The 24,944-nt window shown below is 34.0% G+C and overlaps 1 protein-coding gene and 1 pseudogene across 1 annotated transcript in view; one reads left to right on the plus strand and one right to left on the minus strand.

The window, feature by feature from the left end:
• Positions 1-3,264, plus strand: part of LOC109113090 (5'-AMP-activated protein kinase subunit gamma-1-like) — an 8,966-nt gene extending 5,702 nt beyond the window's left edge. Inside the window, exons 11-13 of the mRNA XM_042757564.1 lie at positions 654-800; positions 2,793-2,892; positions 3,148-3,264. Coding sequence (XP_042613498.1) covers positions 654-800; positions 2,793-2,892; positions 3,148-3,158 — 258 coding nt within the window. The 3' untranslated portion in view covers positions 3,159-3,264. The remainder of the gene's footprint in view (positions 1-653; positions 801-2,792; positions 2,893-3,147) is intronic.
• A 2,206-nt stretch (positions 3,265-5,470) lies between these two features.
• Positions 5,471-23,312, minus strand: LOC109113091 (annotated as a pseudogene).
• Positions 23,313-24,944: the final 1,632 nt, after the last annotated feature.

Raw genomic sequence — 24,944 nt, forward strand, 5'->3', positions numbered from 1 at the left:
GATCAGCTTGAGTGAACGCAGCCACCACAGTTCATGATCTTTTTTTTTATTTTTTTTATATGTACTTAATTTAAAATCTTAAAGGAATAGTTCACCCAAAAATTAAAATTCTGATCCAAGATGTAGATGAGTTTGTTTCTTCATCAGATTTGGAGAAATGTAGCATTGCATCAGTGTCTTATCAATGGATGCTCTGCAGTGAATGGGTGCCGTCAGAATGAGAGTCCAAACAGCTGATAAAAACATCATGATAATCCACACCACTCCAGTCCATCAGTTAACATCTTGTGAGGCCAAAAGCGGCGTGTTTGTTAGAAACAAATCCATTGAGACGTTTTTATCTTCAAACTGCTGCTTCCGTTGCCAAAATAAAAGTCCATAATCCATAAAAAAAAGATTGCTTTGTTTTTTTTCTTGTAGCATCAGAATCCACACACAATTATTTTTTTAGTGTTTTTTTTTGTTGTTGTTGTTTTGTTATTTTTTTTCTGGTTGTTAAGAGAAAGCTCACTAGAGAAAGCAACATTATGGATAGATGTTTTAATTTTTGGGTAAACTATTAAACAACATATTTTTAGAATGAATAAGGCGCTGTATGTGTGTGTATGTCCCATATGTTTGTGTTTCAATCTGGTTTTCATGTAATTACACAGAATCTGGCAGCTGAGAAGACGTACAATAACCTGGACATCACCGTGACTAAAGCCCTCCAGCATCGCTCGCAGTATTTTGAGGGTGTGCTCACCTGCCGAGCCAATGAGACGCTAAAAGCCATTATCAACCGGCTAGTGGAGGCCGAGGTGAGGAACACACACCTGAATATAATTTCATTTATATAAATTGTAAATGCAAATATTTTGATTTTTGCCCCCATTCTTCATGAGCTGAACTCAAAGATCTGTGACTTTTTCTATGTACACAAAAGGCCTATTTCTCTCAAATATTGTTCACAAATCTGTCTTAAATCTGTGTTAGTGAGCACTTCTCCTTTGCCGAGATAATCCATCCACCTCACAGGTGTGGCATATCAAGATGCTGATTAGACAGCATGATTATTGCACAGCTGTGCCTTAGGCTGGCCACAATAGACAAGCCAAACTCTTAAAAATGTGCAGTTTTTACTGTATTGGGGTGAGGGGTTTCCAATTCCGCATAGCTTTTTATAATATAATATATATATATATATGTATGTATATATGTATGTCTGTCTGTATGAATGTATGTATGTCTGTCTATCTGTCTGTATAAATGCATGTATGTATGTATGTCTGTATATATATATGTATGTATGTATGTATGTCGGTCTGTATGTATATATGTATGTATGTATATATATATAAAACAGCGGGAATTGGAACCCCCACCCCAATATAGTACAACTGCACATTTTTGAGTGTGTGTACATATAGTATATATATATATATATATAATATATATATATATAATATATATATATAATACATACATACATACATACAGTACAGTTTCAAAAGTTTGGAAACATTACTATTTTTAATGTTTTTGAAAGAAGTTTCTTCTGCTCATCAAGCCTGCATTTATTTGATCAAAAACAGAAAAAAAACAGTAATATTGTGAAATATTATTACAACTTAAAATAATCGTTTTCTATTTGAATATACTTAAAAAAAAAAATTTATTCCTGTGATGCAAAGCTGAATTTTCAGCATCATTACTCCAGCCTTCAGTGTCACATGTAACATCCAGTCTATCACATGATCAGTTAGAAATCATTCTAATATTCTGATTTATTATGAGTGTTGGAAACAGTTCTGCTGTCTAATATATTTGATGAATAAAAGGTTCAAAAGAACTGCATTTATCAAAATAAAAATAAAAAATTCTAATAATATATATTCTAATAATATATTTTCTTCTCCTTTACTATCACTTATTTTATATCAATTTAACACATCCTTGCTGAATAAAAGTATTGATTTTATTTAAAAAAAAGAAAGAAAAAAAAATTACTGACCAGTAGTGTATATTATTATTATTATTACAAAATATTTTTTAAATACATAGCTTCTTTTTTTTCTTTTTTTTTTACTTTTTATTCATCAAAGTATCCTAAAAAAGTATCACATGTTCTGAAAAAATCTTAAGCAGCAGAATTGTTTCCAACTTTTTTAAATAATGAATCATCATATTAGAATGATTTCTAAAGGATCATGTGAATAATGATCCTAAAAATTCAGCTTTGCATCACAGAAATAAATGATAATCTAAAGTATAATAAATTTAAAAACAATTATTTTAAATTGTTATAATATATCACAATGTTACATTTTTTTCTGTATTTTTGATCAAATAAATGCAGGCTTGATGAGCAGAGGAAACTTCTTTCAAAAACATTAAAAATAGTAATGTTTCCAAACTTTTGACCTGTACTATGTATGTATGTATGTAAGTAAGTAAGTAAGTAACAGCAGGAATTGGACCTTAAAATAAAGCGTGACCAAACAACCTTTAACAATGACTTTCGCCTCAAACTCCTAATTTGCTGCTTATTACTAGATAGTAAGGTTGAGTTTAGGAATTGGGTCGGATTAGGGATGTAGAATATGGTTATGCAGAAACAGCCAATATGTTAAAAATATGTATGGTGACAAGCAATTAGTTAATAGTGAGAATTGGTTCCTGTACTAAAGTGTTACCAATAGTTTAGATTTTTGATGAATGAAACTTTCACCTGTGCTTGTCATGTTCACTTGGCTCAAACTCAAATTCTGATCACGTAGACATACTCCCTGATGAGTGTGATTGATTTTCAGGTTCACAGGTTAGTGATCGTGGATGAACAGGAGGTTGTGAAAGGCATCGTGTCTCTGTCTGATATCCTACAGGCGCTGGTGCTCACCAATGGAGACGACGGTAAGACTACATAACGATCTGGTGAAGCCTTCATGCTCTGCAGAACACAAAATAATCTTCATACAAACTTTTCCATATGACAGCTGAATGTCTGTCAAACTCCAAAAAACACAAAGTGTGCCTTTAGAGTTGACCGTATGACTACAGATTGAACTTTAAGCTGTTCATTAGAAATCCTACAGCTAGTTGGACCGATTCATTCGTGATTGATTATTTTGACGTGTTGACAGCCTTTACTTCTTTCTTCCTTTTCAGGAAGTGCTTGACGGAAGTAGAGAAGAGTGAAGGAGTGTCTCTATGTTTCCTCATCTCTCAATAAGCCAGAAGATTGATAGAGACGTCTATGACACGCAGCCATCCCAAACACAGGAGTTAAAAAAGCACAAGCGATTCATCAGAGTGAAGAAAGAGATGCTTAGCTTTTCTAAGAACAAACTCTTTTAATAATAGAGCCTCCGTTCCCATTTCAGGGAGTCGGCAAGAAAATGATATTATTTTAATTGGACAGAATTCAAATGATTTTAGTTATGTCAGTCGGCGCACTGTTTTTGCTGACGTGACAGCCGTCTTTCACATTATTTCCCTCACAGAAGGAAATCAGATGAGATTGAGGTTCATACCGAGAGACTGAAACTTTCCCTTATTGATCTGCAGGTTTGCAGGGTAACGTTTCATCTGAATCATTTTGTTTTTCACAGAATGTTTTTGCGATTTACATCACACACACACACACACACACACACACACACACACACACACACTCCGGCAACATGCAGAGGAAGTTTCATTGGTTCATTCTGATCCAATGTCTCTGAACAGCAAACCAGTTCAGCACTAAGAGCCATTTCAACTTCCTTTATAATGTGAACATGGAGTGCTTTGCTAAAATGTTTTGATATTAACCATTGAATATTTATAGCATTGGAAACAATACAGCTCCACAATATTATCATCATATATATTTAGTGTATTATAACATGCATTGTGTCGATCTTTGATTTGTTGTTTTGGACTGGACAGACTATGTTTATGTCTAATGCAGATGTGTGTTTTACTAACACTTGCTACTGATTTTATTCTGCTTCAGTTGTTTTTAGCCCCATGATCTCAATTGCTTTTATCAGCATTTTGACATGTGAAGAGGAAGCAGAGATATCATTAGATCGTCATATCATTTACGTTAAATGTGCTTCCACAATTAGCGATTTATGTAATTAGACAAACATGTACCATAGGATTAAACTTTTGTAACCCAACATGAGATTGGCTCTGGATGACTCGCACTCTCCTTGTTTTTATTGTAGCTTGTTTTGCTTCGAGAAAAGAACATTCCATCATTTTATTGTAATATATGTTGCTGGTATTTTTCTCTCTGTAATCATTTTTATGCCAGACATCATGCATTTGTAAATACACCTAAACTGTTTTCTTATTCTCTCATGTCAAAGATGTTTTATTCAAGGCACAAGCAAAATAAAATGTACTCAGTTTATCAGCTGTGTTGCAGTTCTTATGTTGGAGGTAAAACAGAACTTTTGTGGAAACAGATAAAAACAAAAATAAATCAGATTCTTTAATGAATAGAGTTGAAAAAAACTTTACTTTTGCGTTCTTAAAAAAAAAAAAACCTTTGGCAAACATTGTCAAGATCACACAATTAGATGTGTGACACTTAAAATTACACTCATCTTCTAATATTCTGTGCAACTTTTTTTTTTTTTTTGAGAATCATACATCCTTGTCTAAGAATGTGTCATAAATCAGCAGTCCCTGTCTTTTCTATTATAATTATAATAATTGTGCTAATTATTTTCCATCTGTAGAGCTTCTGAAATCTGTAAAGCTTGTGAAATCTAAAGAATTGTCTTTAAAAGGCAAAAATAAATGGCCTTTTAAAAAAAATTTTATATTTTGAATAGTGCTGCCAAACAATAAATTGCATCCAAAATAAAAGTTTTGTTTACATAATATATGATATTTATTATGTATATATATAAATGCAAACACATGCATGTATACATTTAAGAAAAATGTTTATATATTAAATATTTATATATAATATAAATGTATATACATGTAAATCATTTCAAAATATATACTGAATGTGTATTTATATATACAAAAATAAACAAACACAGTACACATAAATATGTAAACAAAAACTTTTATTTTATATGCGATTAATCATTTGACAGCACTAATTTTAAAACTTGAATTTGAGAACATTTTCACTTTTATTTTAACATCAGCTTGTAGTATTTGAAGTCTGTGATTTGGCTGAATTAATTTCTTTGGCTCTAAAACGTTTCAAAATAAATAAAAACAAGATCACTGTATTAGACAAATGCCAAAGATGCCTTTCTATTTCTAATTTCCCACTTAACTAGTTTTGCATGATCAGCTATCTGATAAACTTTTCAACCAGGTTTTAATAAACATCCAAGCAAACGTCTCGTGTAAAAGTCATGAATAACAACATACAGTACTGCTTGTTTACTACTGTTCGAACAAATCACTGAATAACATTTGCCATATTTACATTACATAAAGTTCTGAAGAAAACAATGAACATGACAAATGTAGGAAAACCTGTTTTTATTACCATTTAATAATTACTCATGTACATGATTGGAAACTGAAATTCCTGAAAAGTCTCTCCATGTAGATTTGGGAAATGCTCTCAGATTACACAGGTCTGCTGTGAGGTCAGAGGTTGGAGGAAACTTCCTTATGCTAAACCAGGATACTAAGACTGTTTGCACACTGTCGCCATCGTTTAGCTGTTATAATTAGCCAGGCGACGGATGTCTCAGTACAGCCAGTGGATGAAAGGGAGCAGATGTTTATGAAGCCCTAATCCTGCCAGCAGCAGCACGCTTTCTGGAAACTATCAACAGGAACTCCACAGTAGAAACAAATACAGAACAAACCCGACCTCTTACTCCCAATTCAAGAAGATTTCCTATAAGATACGCACAGATTTCTCAATCACATGCCAGTGTCGTCTAATATTTCTCAGTAGTGTCAATCCAGTGTTACAAACACATTTTACACGATCGCTTGTGAAAACAGATGAAAGCATTAACATCTTCTTCCAACGCTATGCAATAATTTTTGGCTTTTTCTGGACATTTTAATAGTGTAAGGTGACTGAATTGATGCAAACGGACGAAGGAGAATAACAGTACTTATTCAGATTGTCAGAACACAGACTCTAGACATCAGTCCAGTGAAACTGGGAGATAAAATCAAAAATTAAATGAAAGACCACAGACTAAAACCCTTGTACAGCTGCTTCAAAACCTACTGTTAAAAGTGCTATACAAATAAACCTGAATGAAAACACATTAAAAACAAACCACACAGCTGTCTACTGAATTCAATTGGATTAATAAAAAAGGTCATACATTATAGAAACTATATTTACATCTTGCATATTAAGTGGAGAGGGACAGAAGGGCAGTAGTATTTATCCATGGAGTATGAGAGAGACGTAAAGTCTGTCAGGAGTCATAAATACAGTGTAAAGCAGTGCGCTTCAACGCCAAACTTTTCAAGTCAAGTTACATTTTCAAGTCGTTCTTCTCAATACAGACCCAGTGCATGAAGAAGAAGAATCAGATCGGTTTCCTAGAATCACGTCGTAACGTGGAGTTAATGCAAAAATTAAAATCCTGTCATTATTCACCATCAGGCTGCTCCAAACCTGCATTACTGGACACGTTCATGCAACCTTTTGATTTACAATTAAACTGCATGAATTCTGTGCATCAAGCTCCAAAATAAGACTAAAAAGCATCATATGATGACTCTGCATATAGCATTAAAGTCATACTGATACTTTATGGTGAGTTTTCAACATTTTTTGAGTGCAGCTGGCACATTCTTCTCAAAATCTCCTCTTGTGTTTTACAGTAAAAAAAGGTTTGGAGCAACATGATGGTGATAAATGATGAGCATTTTTGCATGTTTGCATGAATTACTCCTTAAAAACAACAGCTTCAAATCCATACAAAACAATCCCAACACTCCTCAGCTAATAAAATGTGCATCATTTTAGTGTCATTTAATGCTACAGAGTAAAGCAACAACAGGTTTAGCGATGAAAAACAAACTTTAACAAAAGCCTGTATTTTCGCCACCGCTATTTTACGGACCGCTAACCCATACAGCTCCACATCTCTGATGTTCCTGGATGTCAAAACACGATTAAACCTTCAGCTCAGTCGAAGGGTTTGGAAATTAAAAAAGGGTAAGCTATTTACATTTCCATACTTTCAAAAAATATACTATGTACAGTAGCTTTGTTTGCTCGTGGAGGAGAGGAGGAAATCTAACGGCGATAAAAAAATAAGGACAATATGAAGGATCTACAAGCTAAAATAAATAGATATCTCCGTACCATTCAGTAGTAAGAACAGACGTGTGTGCCAGCGATGGCTAGAATCCACTTCACGCTCACAAAACCTCGGGAATAAAGTGCAAATAAGGTTGTTTTGCTAACGGCTTTGACGTGGTGATGAAAGGAATCAGCTGATCGTGTCAGTCGCTAGCAGTGCCATCTTTTTCCAGCTTAACCCAGCCGTTATCGCCTCTGAACTGGAGTTTGTGTATTCCACCTAGCTAGTTAACCGAGGTAGTCTACTAGGCTGATCTGAATGAGTGCAACAAGCCAGACGCAGCTGGTTACATATGAGCGGCGCTTGCTGGAAAAATTATCTTTGAGGTGACACTGATTTGAACAGAATCACTGAAGTCACATGTCCATCTTGATTGGGTAGTGATGGTAGATGTAGAGAGGAGGAGGACAGCACAGAGGGCTGCTGGGTACCGCAGGGTCAGTAGTTTTGGCGGTGGGGTGAGGTAGGCCCCGTCCCGACTCAGCGGACGGAAATACTGGCAGGATAATTTAGAGTGGTCACATGTCTGGCAGAAGGTAGTGCTTGACTCAGATCTTCATGTCTTCGTCCACGCTGAGCTGAGACAGGGTTTTCTTGATGCGGAGAGCCGTCAGTCGCGCAGCGCCGTTAGTGTACCAGCACTCCCGCATGATCTTCCCCATCACACGCAACGCCTGCAGGGACAAGAGCCAATTTAACATGTGCAGTCATATCATAGACAACAGGCTTTATGTTTTAATGTTATAATGTAGAACTTCTGACAAACAGGGTGTCACAATGTCAAAGCCACAAACAAAAACAACTACTGTTAAATCACAAAGCAGAAATCATTTTCTGTCAATCAAGTTTGATTAGAGTTTCTAAATCTCTATATATATAGATTATATGTATTTACATATACACATTTAATATACATTATATATAATAATATATTTATTCAATCATGTTTGTTTAGTGTTTTTGTGTGTGTATATATATTTGTTTATCTATGAAAGAAAACTTAAAAAAAAGCCTGTACTTTACACACCAAAAAAAAAGATCAAACATTTCATTAATTGATAAGAAAATATAAAAATATACAAGACACAAATATACAACTTATTAATAATTGTGTGTGTGTATGTATGTATATATATATTAATTGATAAGAAAATATAAAAATATACAAGACACAAATATACATTCTTCTACACATCTATATATCAACAATTATCATGTATATGTATGAATCAACAATTATCATGTTTTTATATATTAATTTTTTAATAATTTATGTATAAAAACTACATATTTTATACATAATATAAATATGTAAATTTATTATATATATATATATATATATATATATATATATATATATATATATATATATATATATATATTAAATACTTATTTGTATTGTTTATTGCTAGTAAAAACAGAAAATACTCAAATAAAATTGCTCATTTAATATTTTAATTAATAACATTGATTATTTATGAAAAGGGCAAACAACACTTTCTGAAGTTTTAAGCACTTCTTTTACGGAAGTTTTGTTGAAAGACCAAAAATTAGAAAAAAAATGTGGAAATCTAATCTTTCAGAACTCAACACTCCCTTCCTAATCAGTAAAGAACATATAAATAAAACATCAAACACAGCAGTTCAGAAATCACCATACTTGCAACGATATAAAAGGCTATTTTAAGTGGACTTCAGGTAAAACTGAAAATGAAGAGAAGTCCAGTATAGTAGCTGAGGATCTCTCTCTCTCACCTCATAGCTCTGCCACCAGTTGGGGATGTTGGGTCGTAGCCTCTGATCACACACCACTTTCCTCATCTCCTCTATGGATGGGTCAGAGGGCACCAGGTCATAGTAGGGCAGCTGGTACTCCTCATGAATACCTGAGTGCAAACAAAACATAAATAAGAACAAAAATAATTCTCAGTTCAACTTTCTGTTCAACATTCCTTTTGAAACATGGCTTCAGTGTATCTCAGCACCTCCAGCACTGCAGCGCCGAGCGACTTCCCAGTACACGAGTCCCAGAGCGTAGATGTCTGCACATTTAAACGAGTCGAAGTGATGCATGTTAATAGTCTCTTCCAGAACCTCAGGCGCCATGTACCTGAAACACACACACACAGGATCACTCTTAGGTCGGATTATTGTAATGTGTGCATGTGTGTTTTTCTTGGCTATTAGGTCTGTCAGTAATCTACGCTGCACCTCTTCGTGCCGACGCGCTGGTTGGGGGCGATGTCGATGGTGTCAGTGATGGACTCGTGACGAACCGCCAGGCCCAGATCAGCAATGGCACAGGTGCAGTTTTTCTTCACCAGGATGTTCTTGGACTTCAGGTCACGGTGTGCGATGCCAGGCTTCCCTGCCGACCAAAACAAAACCACAAACTCTGTGACCACAGAAGAAAAGTGCTCCACACCCTCGTGAGCGCCCACATACACAATATTTTTAGGCATCATTACGGTTTCAAACAGTGGGCTGTTTTGTCAACAAAACATAATTTGTGTATTAGACTCTGAGTATTGCATTTTACAAAAAAAGCTTCAATAGTATAACCCTGACACACTCACCCTGAGTGCCCAGTATCTCCATGTGCAGATGCGCCAGGCCGCTGGCAGCTGACAGCGCTAGTTTAATCATGCCCTCGATGGTGACTGAATATCGGTTCAGATAGTCGAACAGGGATCCATTCTCATGATAGTCTGACACCAGCCACAACTGAGTCCACGTGCCATTATCTGTGACAGAGAGAACTCAACATTATTAAACCTAGATGACTGAACTATGCTTTGTATAAATATTGATCTGCTCAGGTGGGTTTAGTTTTAGTTTGTTTTTGTTTTTTGTAGGAATGAATGAAGGGATGTTCTCGTTGGGGAGCATGATGGTCTGGTAGATTTCAGCTTCACGAAACCAGGAGCGCTCCTCACGAGAGGAGAAGATCTTCACAGCGACGTCTCCTCCTCTCCACTTCTTCCCCCTCCACACCTCCCCGAAGCGGCCTTTACCGATGATCTCCTGCAGCACTATGGTACGAGCCACTGTCCTCTGGACGAACAGCGGCAGACCTGCAGAGAGAGAAAGGCTTTATCAGAAGAAGATCATCAGTAAAGTATTAATGAGCCAACTCTTCTTCACACAAAGCATTACATGATTTCAGAAGACTGGGAATACAGGGCACAAGCAGGGTTATTATCGTTATCTAAACGTGAAACTGATAGACAATTAGGAAAAAATAATATATCAATATTAGATGAAAAAGTTGAATTAAACAAAAAATAGCTATCTGAAACAAGTTTACATTGAAGCACTAACATTACATACTAGAAAATACATTTAAACTATAACTGAAATTAAAATAAATTAAACCTAAATAGTAAATATATATAAAAAAAAATTAAACAAAAGCACATATAATTACTAATATCTCAATTGTAACTAAAATGAAAAAATAAAAGCTAATTCAAAAAAAAAATATATATTAAAATTATATATATATATATAAATATATATATATATATATATATATATATATATATATATATATATATATATATATATAATATAAAAGTATATAAAATAGTAAAATAACACTGAGCACAAGTAGAAAAACACATAAAATACTATTCCATAATGTAGAAAGTATTATTGAGTTTTTTCCTGCCGAACTCCATGTGACATCACATTAAGCTACAAAAATTAAACTGGATTGAGCTATTAAAATGGAAAAAAAAAAAAAAAAATTCACAATGTGATTTATGCATGTTACATCAGGGTTATCATTGTTTTGTGAAATGAAATAACGCTGAAATAAAACAAATATATGAACATTCGATGAAAAACTAGAAAAACAAATGAAGAAATATTGCAATTACCTGAAATAAGCTTAGGTTGAAGCACTAAAATTACTAACTGGAAGAAAAAAAAACCTTACTAAAACAAAAAAATATCTATATATTAAACCTTACAATATTAAAAAATATATTAAAACAATAAAAAAGCATAAGTACATAAAAAAACTGAAATTAAACTTAAAACTGAAAATATAAAAATAAAAGCTCATTCAAAATCATAATAAAACTATAATGGTATATTAATTAATCTTTCTATGTATCTATCCAAAAAAAATAGAAAAATTAAAGTTGTAATGGTATATTAGTTATTTTTTCTTTGTATCTATGTTGTTGAAGTAGTAAAATTGAAGTAGAATATGTATCTATCCAAAAAAAATAGAAAACTAAAAGTAGAAAAATTAATAAATAATAATTAAAATGAACACAAAAAATAAAAATGAAAGCCAACTCAAAATATTAATAAAAACTATAATAGTACATAAACAATACTAAAATAACACTACTCTCTACATGCATAAACAAACCATCCAGCACACTCTCTCCTGCGATACTAACCCGACCCTGATCCTGAGCTGGAGAGGTCGTAGATGAGGTCCTGTAAGGCCTTGTCCTTGGCCAGGAACATGTGTTCAGTGCTGGGATCCTCTACCTCCAGTCTCTGCCGGTGACCGTAGGCCCGCTGGTGGTGCTGGAAGAGGAAGAGACCCAGCAGAACCAGCACACACAGCACAAAGACCGGCCCCGCCACCACTGCGGTGAGCTCCACCGGCCCCCAGTCCTGCCCTGAACCCGGGCCGTTTGTCACTGACAGAGAACACGCTGCATTAGTTCCTCATCTGGAATTCACTAGCTGTTTTTGCTATTGATTGAAAACACCGATGCTCACCGGTTGGTAGTCTGAGGTCGATGCTGTTGCAGTAGTCAGAGTAGCAACAGTGAGTGTTCATCAGTCCCTCTGCGCTGAGGCAGTAGAACGGCTGGCCCGGAGGAACCAGGTCCTCTTTCTGGATGCAGAGCCGCACATGCTGCTCCTCTCCTTTAATGACTGAGGTGGAGGCCATACACGCCCCCTTGGTCTCGCACTTATACCCATTCTTCTCACACGGCGGTGCGGTGCAGTTACACAACAGAGCTGCAGAGAGAAGCAAAAAAATATGTTACATGTATATATTAACACTATAATATACAATAAGTAAGAAATAATTAATGATGGGCCACTGAATTGCAGTGGATGGAGCAGCAGATGTGTCTTTTCAACAGCAGGGGGCGACAGAGATCAGTTACAGAGTCATATAGTGTTATATATATTACAATAATTTCTCTCTCTCTCTCTATATATATAAACATTTAATTTTTTTTAGAATGTCATTTTTATATAGATTATAACTGCAGAAATTAAAATTATTATATAATGTATCATTTATAAACAATGGACATAATTTATAACATTTATATTTTTTAATAAAATCTTCTTTATAATCTTTCGTCTGAATGCCTTTAAAACAACTTTCAATGTCAGCTTGCAAGGCAATATGTTTCTAAAGGGTGATAATGGTGGTATGGAGAGCACTCCGGTCGAGTCTGGTCCCAAATAAAGTCCCAAATTTGTTTCCTTGTTGGAATACAGCATAAAGACAACATGAAACAGCTTTATATTTTCCTCCCCTTCATATAATTTTTCATGGTTAAAGAATCATTCATCAGGTCTGTCCACTAAGAGCAGCCAGACAGAGATGATTCAATTAAACTGGGACCAGAGCACATTTAAATACATGTAGACGGTCAAAATTAGCCCTTAACAACAGCAGACGTCCCTCACACTCAATTTAAATATCGCAATATGTTGTAGACATGAATGAGCAGCCAGCAATGGAAAACTGTTTATAATTAAAAGCCACACAATATGCATATTGGGGAAAAAACCAAGCACTATTCAACAGCTAAAAACTCTCTCCAAGTTGTTGTGTCTCCAAATCCCTTTTTAATGAACATGAAAGCTGAAGATAAAAATACTCACTTGCTGACCTTACTGAGCATCTCGACCCCCCACTGGATCTTTAAATCAACCACCAACCTTTACATAACACCCCTTTATTTTCAGCATCTGCCTGCCCTGTTATATATCGATGTGAACTATGCCAGTACACTAAAAATATTAAATTTATTTATTTATATATATATATATATATATATATATATATATATATATATATATATATATATATATATATATATATATATATAATATATAATATATATATATACATATACATACAGTACAGACCAAAAGTTTGGAAAACATTAATATTTTTAATGTTTTTGAAAGAAGTTTCTTCTGCTCATCAAGCCTGCATTTATTTGATCAAAAATACAGAAAAAAATGTAATATTGTGATATATTATTACAATTTAAAATAATTGTTTTTAAATCTATTATACTTTAAATTATCATTTATTTCTGTGATGCAAAGCTGAATTTTTAGGATCATTATCACATGATCCTTTAGAAATCATTCTAATATGATGATTCATTATCAAAATTGGAAACAGTTCTGCTGCTTAATATTTTTTCAGAACATGTGATACTTTTTTAGGAAACTTTGATGAATAAAAAGTCCCCAACTAAAAAAAAAAAAAAAAAAAAAAGTACAAAATATAAATATTTTGTAATAACAATATACACTACTGGTCAGTAATTTGGGGTCAGTTATTTTTTTTTATTTTTTTTTTTAAATAAAATCAATACTTTTATTCAGCAAGGATGTGTTAAATTGATAAAAAGTGATAGTAAAGAAAATATATTATTAGAATATATATTATTAGTTTTTTTTTTTCATTTTGAATAAATGGAGTTCTTTTTAACCTTTTATTCATCAAATATATTAGACAGCAGAACTGTTTTTCCAACACTCATAATAAATCAGAATATTAGAATGATTTCTAAATGATCATGTGATAGACTGGATGTTACATGTGACACTGAAGGCTGGAGTAATGATGCTGAAAATTCAGCTTTGCATCACATGAATAAATTATTTTTTTTTAAAGTATATTCAAATAGAAAACTATTATTTTAAGTTGTAATAATATATCACAATATTACTTTTTTTTCTGTATTTTTGATCAAATAAATGCAGGCTTGATGAGCAGAAGAGACTTCTTTCAAAAACATTAAAAATAGTAATGTTTCCAAACTTTTGACCTGTACTGTATATATATAAGATTTGCATATAGAGTACTGCAAAAACAGCCTGTTTTACTGCAAGGGTCAGAAGATATAAACAGTTTTTGTTACAGGAAATCATGACTAACAGACATAGAGATTTCACCAAAAAAAAAAGAAAATTGCTACCAAACTGTAAAGCAGGCTTCACTAATTACTGGCAGTCCTATAAGTCATGTAACAAGTTGTGTAAAGGAGTTATGTAACAGCTGCGTGTCCATTCATTGCTGCTTGACTGACTTTCTGATGAAGCTCCTACATAATGTTGAGATATTTTTCATGGCATATGGATAATTAGAAAGTGTGAACTGAAATTTAAAAAAAAAAAAAAAGGGCTGCAATTGTGTCCAAAATGTTCTCTGTTTTCACAGCACTGAATGCAGGCTGCGGCGTGTTGCATTCGTGGCGTGACTGAACACAGCTCCAGCTCATGCCAGCAGGACTCATTTCAAGCCAAATAAGCAGACTGATTAAACAAATTAAGCCTGTGATCAACTGACATTAAGAGGATCCGGTTTTATGGTTCACTCTTACTGCCCAGACTGTTTCTACATTTTCCACTTTCAGCAACAGACAAGCACAGGACGTCAGTGTTTGCATCGGTGTAGGTCATTGCAGAATGTATAAATTTAGCAAGTGAGCTTGGTTTTCCACTGAACTCGTTTCATTATTGCATCTAGGGTGGCATATTATTTGATAGATGGGATTTCCTGTTATTTACACCCATTCACACAATATGACGTAAAGAGCTGTGCCACCATCATGGGAGCTTCCCCTCGGGCAACGAACTGAGTGAAGCTACTCGAGCACAGATGTTATGACGCGGACGTTTGTGGTCGATGTGGCATTTGATGACAGAGATTTAACTGACGAGTCTTTTCTTATTGCGACAGAAGGAAAAAAAAAAAAAAGTGTCATTCTAAATGCCAATAAAAAAAATTCAACTTAATCATATAATCACGCATTTAGGAAAGCAATATAATTAGGTTTACCAAAAGGAAGCAGACAAGACTTCTCATAACCCTCTGTGGTTAAATTCAAAGTTAAATCACACTTAAACAACAACATCAAAAAAATGTTTAAGTGCAATTTGGTGTACAGTAGGGAGCAAAATTGTGCGTTTTCCCATTTATTACATCATATGCAATTAATCTTTTTGCATACTGCCAAAATATGCCTCTGCAAATTAAATGCAATTTAATTATGGACATTGGCTTACTAATTAATTTTAGTACTGTGCTAGGTTTCAATTTAATGCCTAATGTAAAAAAAAAAAAAAAAAAAAAAAAAAAAAAAAAATTAATGTTTTTTAATTTTCATTCTGTCACTAAACCAATTAAAAAATAAAATCAAAACACACACCAAACACCATTTAGCACATAATAGTAGCCTAACAGTTAGGCTAATGCAAGTAAGTGCATATTTTTTCATTAGCTTTGGCTTCGGTTTTACTTTACACCAGGTTTACAATAAATAGTAAAGTAAAACAGAAGCTAAATCTCATGAAAACATGACCTCACTGCTAAATTCTAGCTTCATGACACCATATCCTCAAACTGACATGAATGTGTTTGTGCTTGCACATGACGTACACGGGTAAAGTGCTGGAGGAAAAAAAAAAAAACAAGGAGTCCCTGACACCTGATTTGATTAGACAAGATGTTAAGCCAAAATTAGATTAACAATAAACCTTTTTACTTTCTAGACTAGAGGTCACATGCTGAATTTAACATGCACCGTTGTGAGGTCTGTGAAAACAATCTAGCACACTGCTGTTTGAAAGGTTTTATATACCACATCTCATTTTATTTAATAACAACAAAACACCCATAAACAGCATGTTTAGTAAATATGAGACAATATGACTCTTGAATTTAATTTAAAGTCATGTGGGTAGGTCTTGGGACCTTCTCTACACAGTCAAATCCAGATGGGAATATTAGCCCAATCATTTTTTTTTAAATTAAGATATTTATTTTGTTAAGAAAAAATAAGTAGAAAAATGTAAAGAATTCAAAAAACGTGAAGTGTTTCGGTTTCTACAACCTTCACTTAGGAGCAAAAATCTGCCTTTATATTTGAAAGAAATAAAGATCTGAAATGTATAGTGATAATTATCGATATCGACTGACATGAAATTTTATCGTGATAATTTTTTTGGCCGTATCGCCCAGCCCTAAGTGTGAGTTTTCATTTTGTATTCAAAGGACAATTCAATAATTTGCGAGCAAACACCCACACGTGCAAAACACAGCGAGACTTCGCAGGTCTGTCTGAATGCTGTCACAAACAGCTCGGGACAGAACATCAGACACACAGGAACCAGGGGATGAATATCCACTCGCATTCATGTAAAGTTACAGATGATTGAATCAAAAAAAAGATTCTAGATCAACAATGTGGTTACTCACACTGTCAACAAATGACACACAGCTCCATGAAAAGCAAGAGAAGTCACGCTGCTTCTAAACTATACCAGACACAAACATCCTTTGCCGTCATATGACTGTTTTAGCGAAAATCTAAACTAAGCTCATGCTTTTACTCAAAAGAACAGCTATAACATTTCACAATGTACTGGTTTCAGCTCACTGTATGACTGCAAAGCATGAAAAAGGTATGACTAACATACAAACATGAGTCTAAAGCCGTTCACACGTCACACCATTGGTGACTTTGAAGCTGCAAGTTGCATTTTGCATTTTCTAGTTGACAATATTCAGCTGACAATGAATCAGTTTTTATGGCACAAAAAAAGGGAATATTCTGGAGGGGAAATATTGTACATAAATTGGACCAATGCATAATGCATCATATATATTTTCAATTGAGCAACTGTGAATTAACTGGTCTCAATGCTTGCAATCCTGCCTAAGTCCCGAGACATGAACACTGGCCTAAACAAACTCTTCTATCACATTTTACTATTGGGATTTTGATGCAGCCAAGCAGCGTTTGATTAACCAAGACATGTTGCCTAAAAAACACCATTCTCAGCAGAGCTGTGAAACATGCAGGTGGTCTCAAATAAATGGACATGCAGTAATGCTACTTATTTATAGACAGAAGTGGTTTTCTCTGTAGTAACCTCCCTGAGAATTACTTTTACTAAGTGTTTTAAAGATAGAACAAAATCAAGCACAATTGGAGACATTTCCACTAAAGAAAGGCGGTTCTGGGCCAGTCAGACGTGAATTAATTACTAGTCTGAGATCTGACAGGTGACTATGGCAGTGATGACAGATTGGCTTTTTATAACGTAAGACACTGAAACTCAAATGACTTTCAGACACAAACCACATTTTCCTGGTTCTGCCAATGACAGTTTCGAACTGACTAACACTTACTTATTTGGTGTAATTTACAGCCCTGAGTCTCAATCCAACATACACTGAAGAGAAAGCTGAAATCTCTCAACTGTGAAGAGCAGAACATGTTAAACTTCTGTCTAAAATACAACTATGACTTAAACAATCATTAACAAATTCATCTATCTAATCAACTGAAGGTACGATGGATACTTCACTCTTTCAAAGGGTATTTTACAAGACATTTATTTTTAAAAATAAATGTCAAAGGTGTCTTTTAAGACATTTAAAATATTTCTTTATTGGAGGGCCTAAAATTAACACTCAACATGTGACAAAAGTGAGTTTGAGTAAACAAAACTTGTTACTTGCCAGTTGGTCAGTGATTTTATTAGGGACTACAACATAATGTGTGGTTTAAAATGCTTTGTAGAAATAATGGTCAGCAGATAGTTCAGCAAAACCACTAAAAAGCATTTTTATTGTGTGTTATAAAATAAACATTTACTGAACTGAAAAAAAAAAAAGTATTTTATTTCAGCTAATTGCCAAGGAAACATTTCTCATTTATATTTAGTTCAAACTGAAGTACTAACTACAATTAAAAACCTAAAAAACTGTATAGAGGTTAGGGCTGCACAATTTATGGAAGCGTTATTACAATTACAGATGCCACAATAATGTAATCATTCAAAGGCGCAATTACATAAACAAAAAAAAGAAAAAGAAATATCCACTTTTATTATTCCACGTTTAAGATGTTTTTTTCTCTTTCTACAGGTTATCTTAAGGTTTTTCCCATTGTTTTAATTTTAGTTTTAGGATAACATGCACATTTTTAACTTTTTTTTAATTATTATTTAAAGAAAGAAACCAAACCAATGTATTGCTGACATTTGAGTAAAACACAAAATGGTATAAAGCTACTCAAAACATCATTCAGTGTAAATTGTGATAATCGTAATAATCGCAAATAAAATTTTAAGGGAATAACAGACAATTATGATTTGACATAATCATGAAGCCCTAATTAGGGATGCAACGATTATAGATTTTGTTGGTACGATTATTGTCTGAGAAATAATCACGGTTTTACAATTATGACGATTATTATGCATTAATTCATTTAAGAAAATTATTCATGTATAAAGTCACATGGACACTCTTTAGATATTAAAGTGTTATTAACTGCTGCCTTTTGAAACAGAAATAACACAGTAACCAATAATACAGCACAAAATAATAATAATAAAGTTAAACAAAAGTCCATCTCTCCAATTGGAATCAAAAAGGTGACCTCTGCTCGGTAAACATCCATGTCAGTATTTCCCTTTTGAAAATAACTAATGACAATAGACCACAAAAGTATTTAGTGTTTTCAGTTTGTATATTCTTTACATTTCTTTTTTGGACCAGAGGCAGAGAACTGGAAACATGGTTGGTGGTTTTTGAATTATGAATAATACTGTGAAAGGGATAAATAAATAACAATGTTAATGAAGTATTATTAATATAAGACTATTAACTTTATTTATCCCAAAGAGGAAACTATTGATATTGATGGGAATAAGTTGACTATTATTGTAATCAGCTGTCATCCATACGTATTCATTTTAATAATTTTTATAGTAATTCATATGATTTTACATGTGGCCTGAGAAAATGATGTCTATTATTTTGGTTTGTGAGATCGGAGATCGCACTGCGCACACATACAAACATTCAGGAGGACACAAACTTGCTGCGAACCCTGCCCCGCGACTTTTATTAATAAAATAGCTTAGATACTGAATTGATACATTATATTCATCAGCAACGAGGGGGTAAAATCACTGTTTAAGTAACTAAACACACGCTTGTAGAGAGACGTGCTGACACAGGTTCACATACTTCTCTTGCTCTCTCTTTCTCTCCCGATCGGATAATTAATTCAAGTGGCTAAATATTATAATCAATTAATTCATATAAATGTGATCTTACTGCACTACAGAGATTTCATCTCTGTCTGATCTGAAGTGGGCAGAATGCTCCATAGCTTCACGTCAGTCTTGCCTTGACGCCGTGCATTAAAATAGTTTAAAGCCGTGTATTCGCTCTTTAGCAGCAGTGTTTATGGCAATATTTAAATGACACCCTGATCATTCTTGGTGTACCCAGAATAGTCCCACACTATGGACTTCAGTCATTTCTCTGGTGGGAATAAAGGATCACTGTTGGTTCCTCTGTCATAGTTAATCTAGTGTGTGTAGCCTCCGTGTCTCAGCATTTTAAGCCGATGCACTGCTAGTGTAACTTTGTTTTCATTTTATGCAAGTTGCAGCTGTTTCGTTCTGTGCAACAGAAACACTCGGTGTAGCGGAGCCTTTACGATTAATTAACCGTGACATTTTAAAACGTGGTTAATCGTGAAACCGGTTAATCGCTGCATCCCTAGCCCTAATATACAAGAAAAAAAAATTATAATAATAAATAAATAAAAACACACAGCAAAATTACTAAAACTACCTTTATTAAAAGAATTACTAAAATGACCAAAAATTAAATAAAAAACAGAAAATATTAAAATAAAATCTAATTCTAAATATTAACAAAAACTATATTTTAAAAAAACTGGCTGCAACAAACCACTTAAGTTTAGAAAATTTATTTTTGGTTTAAAACTATGGGTTTTCTTAGCTTTTGGGGTTTGCAACCGGACCCAGACCCTTAAATGACGTAAGTGAAATTAACGATTCAACAAACCATCACCTATTAATAAAAACATCAGTGATTGTCACGAATCTGTCAGTAACAACTTCTCAGTGGAAAACGGATCCCCAGAAGTTTAGCTAACACATCAAAACACATCAAGAACTCCATGTGGTGGCACACATAGGATTTTCATCAAAACGAAAACCACTTGATGCAGCGATGAGACACAGACTGGTTCATCTCTGTATATGATGCTTCCCGTGACTCGATGACCTGCTGTACACCACAAAGCAAGGACAAAACTGCTAAATAGTTACATTTAACAGATACATATTCAATAAAAGGCTAACTCTATTATAAATATTTACATTCATCAATTCACTGCCATTGGCAGATGAGGCAAAAATTATTCTGTACCATGAATTTTTGAGATTTGCTCATTAAAGGGATAGTTCTTGCTTTCTCCGCTTGTTCACAAGAGTTCTAACAGTTCAGACACTGCGTGAATCAGAGGTAAAAAAACGATATAAATACTGTTCAGTTTCTTGCACAGACCAATCGTTTTGTGTCTTTACACATCAATGTATCGTCACGAGCCGCAGGGTTTAATTTGGATTTGTCTGTGCATGTTTTTTTTTTCCTCTCACAGATTTTTGTTACCATTGCCATGCATTATACGGCTGAGAGACTGCAACGGCTGGAGTTAAAAATCATAATTTGTGCTCTACTGAAGAAACAAAGTCACCTACATCTTGGATGGGGGTAAGCAGATAAACATCAAATTATCATCTTTAATGCAGTGTAATCCCTCTCACGCTTCAGTCATGTGTTCAGATAAGCTTTCACTGCTCTCATTAAATATGATAAACAATATCTGTTCACTCTGTAGTAACTGTAAGTCAAGGAGGGAAAAGCATTAGCTTCTATCTGAGGATTACTAATGTTATCCATACGGTTGCAAAACTGGGTGAGCAACAATTCACTGAATAAGTTCGGATTAGAAACAATTTTTACTAGTTTTGTGCAGATGTTTTATGTAGCATGAGTTCACAAATCTAAAGTCACACTTTTCCATTTTTGCTTTAAAATTGGAAATGATACTAATCTAAATTACATCAAAAACTATATGTAGCATGTTTGTTTGGATCGTGATTAAAATGCAGTGGTTCTGCAACTGTTTCATGCATTCTGATTCAAATAAAGGCCCAGACAGAGAAAAAAACACGATAAACCATGAAAATGCCAGAATCCTTTGGTCAAACTGCCCAGCACTAGTATAAACCAAAATACTGAACATCATCAAAAGCCTGAATGAAGATATTCGCTGTATCACACAAGCTCTGCGCTATAATTTAGTCTGCCAAGTATCAGCATTATTATCATACATTATCATACATAAATAAATTTATAGTATTATGCTTTTGAAGATAATTAGAGAATGCTATTAACTTATTCTTCCCTAGCCGTATATTAATCAACAGATCAACAGACAGACAGATGCACTTTACTGAACCTCGAGGGGAAACGCAGAGCTCTTAAACTAGTGTGCATGTCCAAACCCGTCCGCCTTTAACATGCAGAAAACATTTTTACAGCGGGTTAAGAAGAAACCTCAACAGTAATAAAGAAAACCCCCTGGCTATGAATTAGCCCAAATCAGACCAAACACGAACAAAGACATGCTGTATTTCTACACGATGCAGAGAGAGTCAGACAGACACATCCACGAGAAATGAGGTCACTGTTCGGTCATATCCTTATTTTGTCCCTTCTTCACAAAGAACTGAGATTTAACCCACACAACACCCAACCATTATCATCATAACCTGCGCTCAGAGCTTATTGTTCCTCAAAACCATATCATCACTCAGAAGGAAATCTTCAATCTGCAGACCACACACCTTCCTTCTGTCCAGACATTAACATGTCATTTCATACTGAGAGCATCCATTTACTTGATTTTCCACTGTACTTAGCTAAATACAACACATAAACCTAATATTAATAACTAAAATAACAGTAAACATTCAGAGGAACTTACACCTGTGTTTATGTGCAACAGGTTCGCCGATATAGATGTGTTTATATAAGCTCTTCTGACTGATAAAAATCATAAAAATAAAAAATTAAATCTGCCAGGATCCAATTAAACCCATTTTCTGTTTACTGTAAGTGACACTGTGATCATGTAAGTTATAAACCTCTCATATTACTTCCTAGAGGCAAAAAACAATAAACACAAGACTCTAAACGTACACAAACACAAAGAAGAGTATACAGCAAATGTGCAACAGCTCACTGAAAGCAGCTTTTAAAGAGAATTAAACCCAAATGAGTGTCAAATGTGACAATTCACAATGTATGGACTCTTTTAAAGCATATTCAGACTCATATGAAGTTAAACACAGGGATGATTTGAGTTGTTCTGAAGCTTTTCACTGAATTTACAGTCTAATATTAAACTAAGTTAGCCTGTTAGCATGCTAGCCCTTCAGCTTTGAGATCATAAACACGGTCATCCTGCTTTATTGCTGTTTTTTTAAACAGCACGTATATAAAATATAACTTCAAGCACACCATACATTAATGTTTCAGACAGAGACAGAGAGAAAAGGGAGAGAGTTTATGGGGCTAGTCGTTAAATCCCTGCGCCATGTTGTTGTTGTATTAAAAGCGCCTAACGTTCAGCGACTGAAACACATTAACCTAACCGAACCGAACCGACACACAGGTGTAAACTAAACAAACACTTCACACTCACCATCACACGCTCCGTTCAATCCTGATAAAACGATCAAGAGTCGCAGGATCTGCTGTGTGCCCATCCTCACCAAGTACTCATCCTCACAGGACTCCCATCGCACTGATGACGCGCGTGAACGCTGCTGTCGCGAGTGCGCGCACCCCTGCCAGCGCCACGAGCACGCGCAATCCCCGGACACACTCAGAGCTGGGTAGATTACATACAAATTGTAATCCGTAACTGATTCCAAATTATATGACACAATTGTAGTTTGTAACGTAATCCGTTACATTACACATTTTAGGTAATATAACCGCGCTTTTAGATTACTTTTACATTTCTTTGACCTTTATCACATTCATTTAAATAGGATAATCCTGTACCATATTAAAATAATAAAATTCAAAGAGCAAAGATAAATATATTCCATTCGTTGTTATTGACAACATAGAGCATTAAACAGTTACATTACATTAAGGGGGTTTATGAGTTTAATGGAAAGCTAATAATTAATTAAATCATAAAAATGTAAAATTAAAATAAATCATTTTAAAATAGCATAAATCAAAATAAAACAAAAAAAAAAGCTAAATATTTAATTTGTTTACCTGCATGTGCCATGTGACCACTGAGCAGCGTCAGAGATATATACTTAATAATTAGGTATATAATAACATGATACTTAATAGTTAAATTAAATATTTATTTTAAAATCTCAGGGGGTAAAAAGATGAAACAGGGGAATTAGGGAGAATCAATAAAATTTGACAAATTTATTGCTATTGTGTGAATAATATGTAATCATGTAATCAATAAATAAGTAACTGTAGTCTGATTACGAGTATTTTAATTACAAATACTTAATTTTTGGAATCTGATTATGTAATCCAGTAATCAGTCACAGCTCTGGTAAAGCATTATATTGCGTTACTCTCCCAAAAAAGTAATTAATTGTGTTGCTTTAGTACTTTTTATGGAAAGTAATGCATTATGTTATTTTTGCATTACTTTTCTCAAATGGCCTGGGCTTGCTTGTTTATTTAATATAAAAAGTTTTCTTTTCGGCAAATGTAAAAGCCTTCACACCAAAAGTGAAATGAATAATCCCCAGTCTGAAGGAAATGTAAATTTAAAAAAGCTCAAACAAAACTTTAAGCTGTGCTGCCTTTCTGGATTGCATGACGATTAATCACAGACAAATTAAACACAAATGTTATGTTTATCTAAAGTCATTTTTGCTTATAAGCACAAAAAAGGCATTATTCTTAAGCACAAAAAAGGCATTGTGCTAACATGTCTAATTAGTGCAGGTTTGCGTCATATTCTGTTCTTATTCATTTTGAGGAATACTGAATCTGTTTCTGTGCAAGTGAGATGAATAACTGCATGCTGATATTAAGTCTGGATCTACAGTAACATCATGCTCACACAACGCCTCTGCACTCAGTCCTGATCTCTCTCAACATGAGGACAGGTGAGTTACAGTCAGTACATGAGAAAACACAGTGACTGGTCTTACTTATTTGAAAAAGTAACTCAGATATTTTCTTGTAAATTAAAAAGTAATGCATTACTTTACTAGTTACTTGGAAAAGTAATTTGACTATGTAACTTGTGTTACTTGTGATGCGTTACCCCCAACACTGTAGATAGATAGATAGATATTTTGTTGTATATTTAGATGTATTGATAGATAGATAGATAGATAGATAGATTCAAACGTATTCAAACAACTAACAAAAAATACTTTAACTTGTTTAAGCTCAAATAGCAAATAATTAAATTAGGCTTTCACAATTCACATCAAACCGAAAAAAAAGGTCAATTA

This window comes from Cyprinus carpio, chromosome A6 (assembly GCF_018340385.1).
Source record: "Cyprinus carpio isolate SPL01 chromosome A6, ASM1834038v1, whole genome shotgun sequence".
Taxonomy (NCBI): domain Eukaryota; kingdom Metazoa; phylum Chordata; class Actinopteri; order Cypriniformes; family Cyprinidae; genus Cyprinus; species Cyprinus carpio.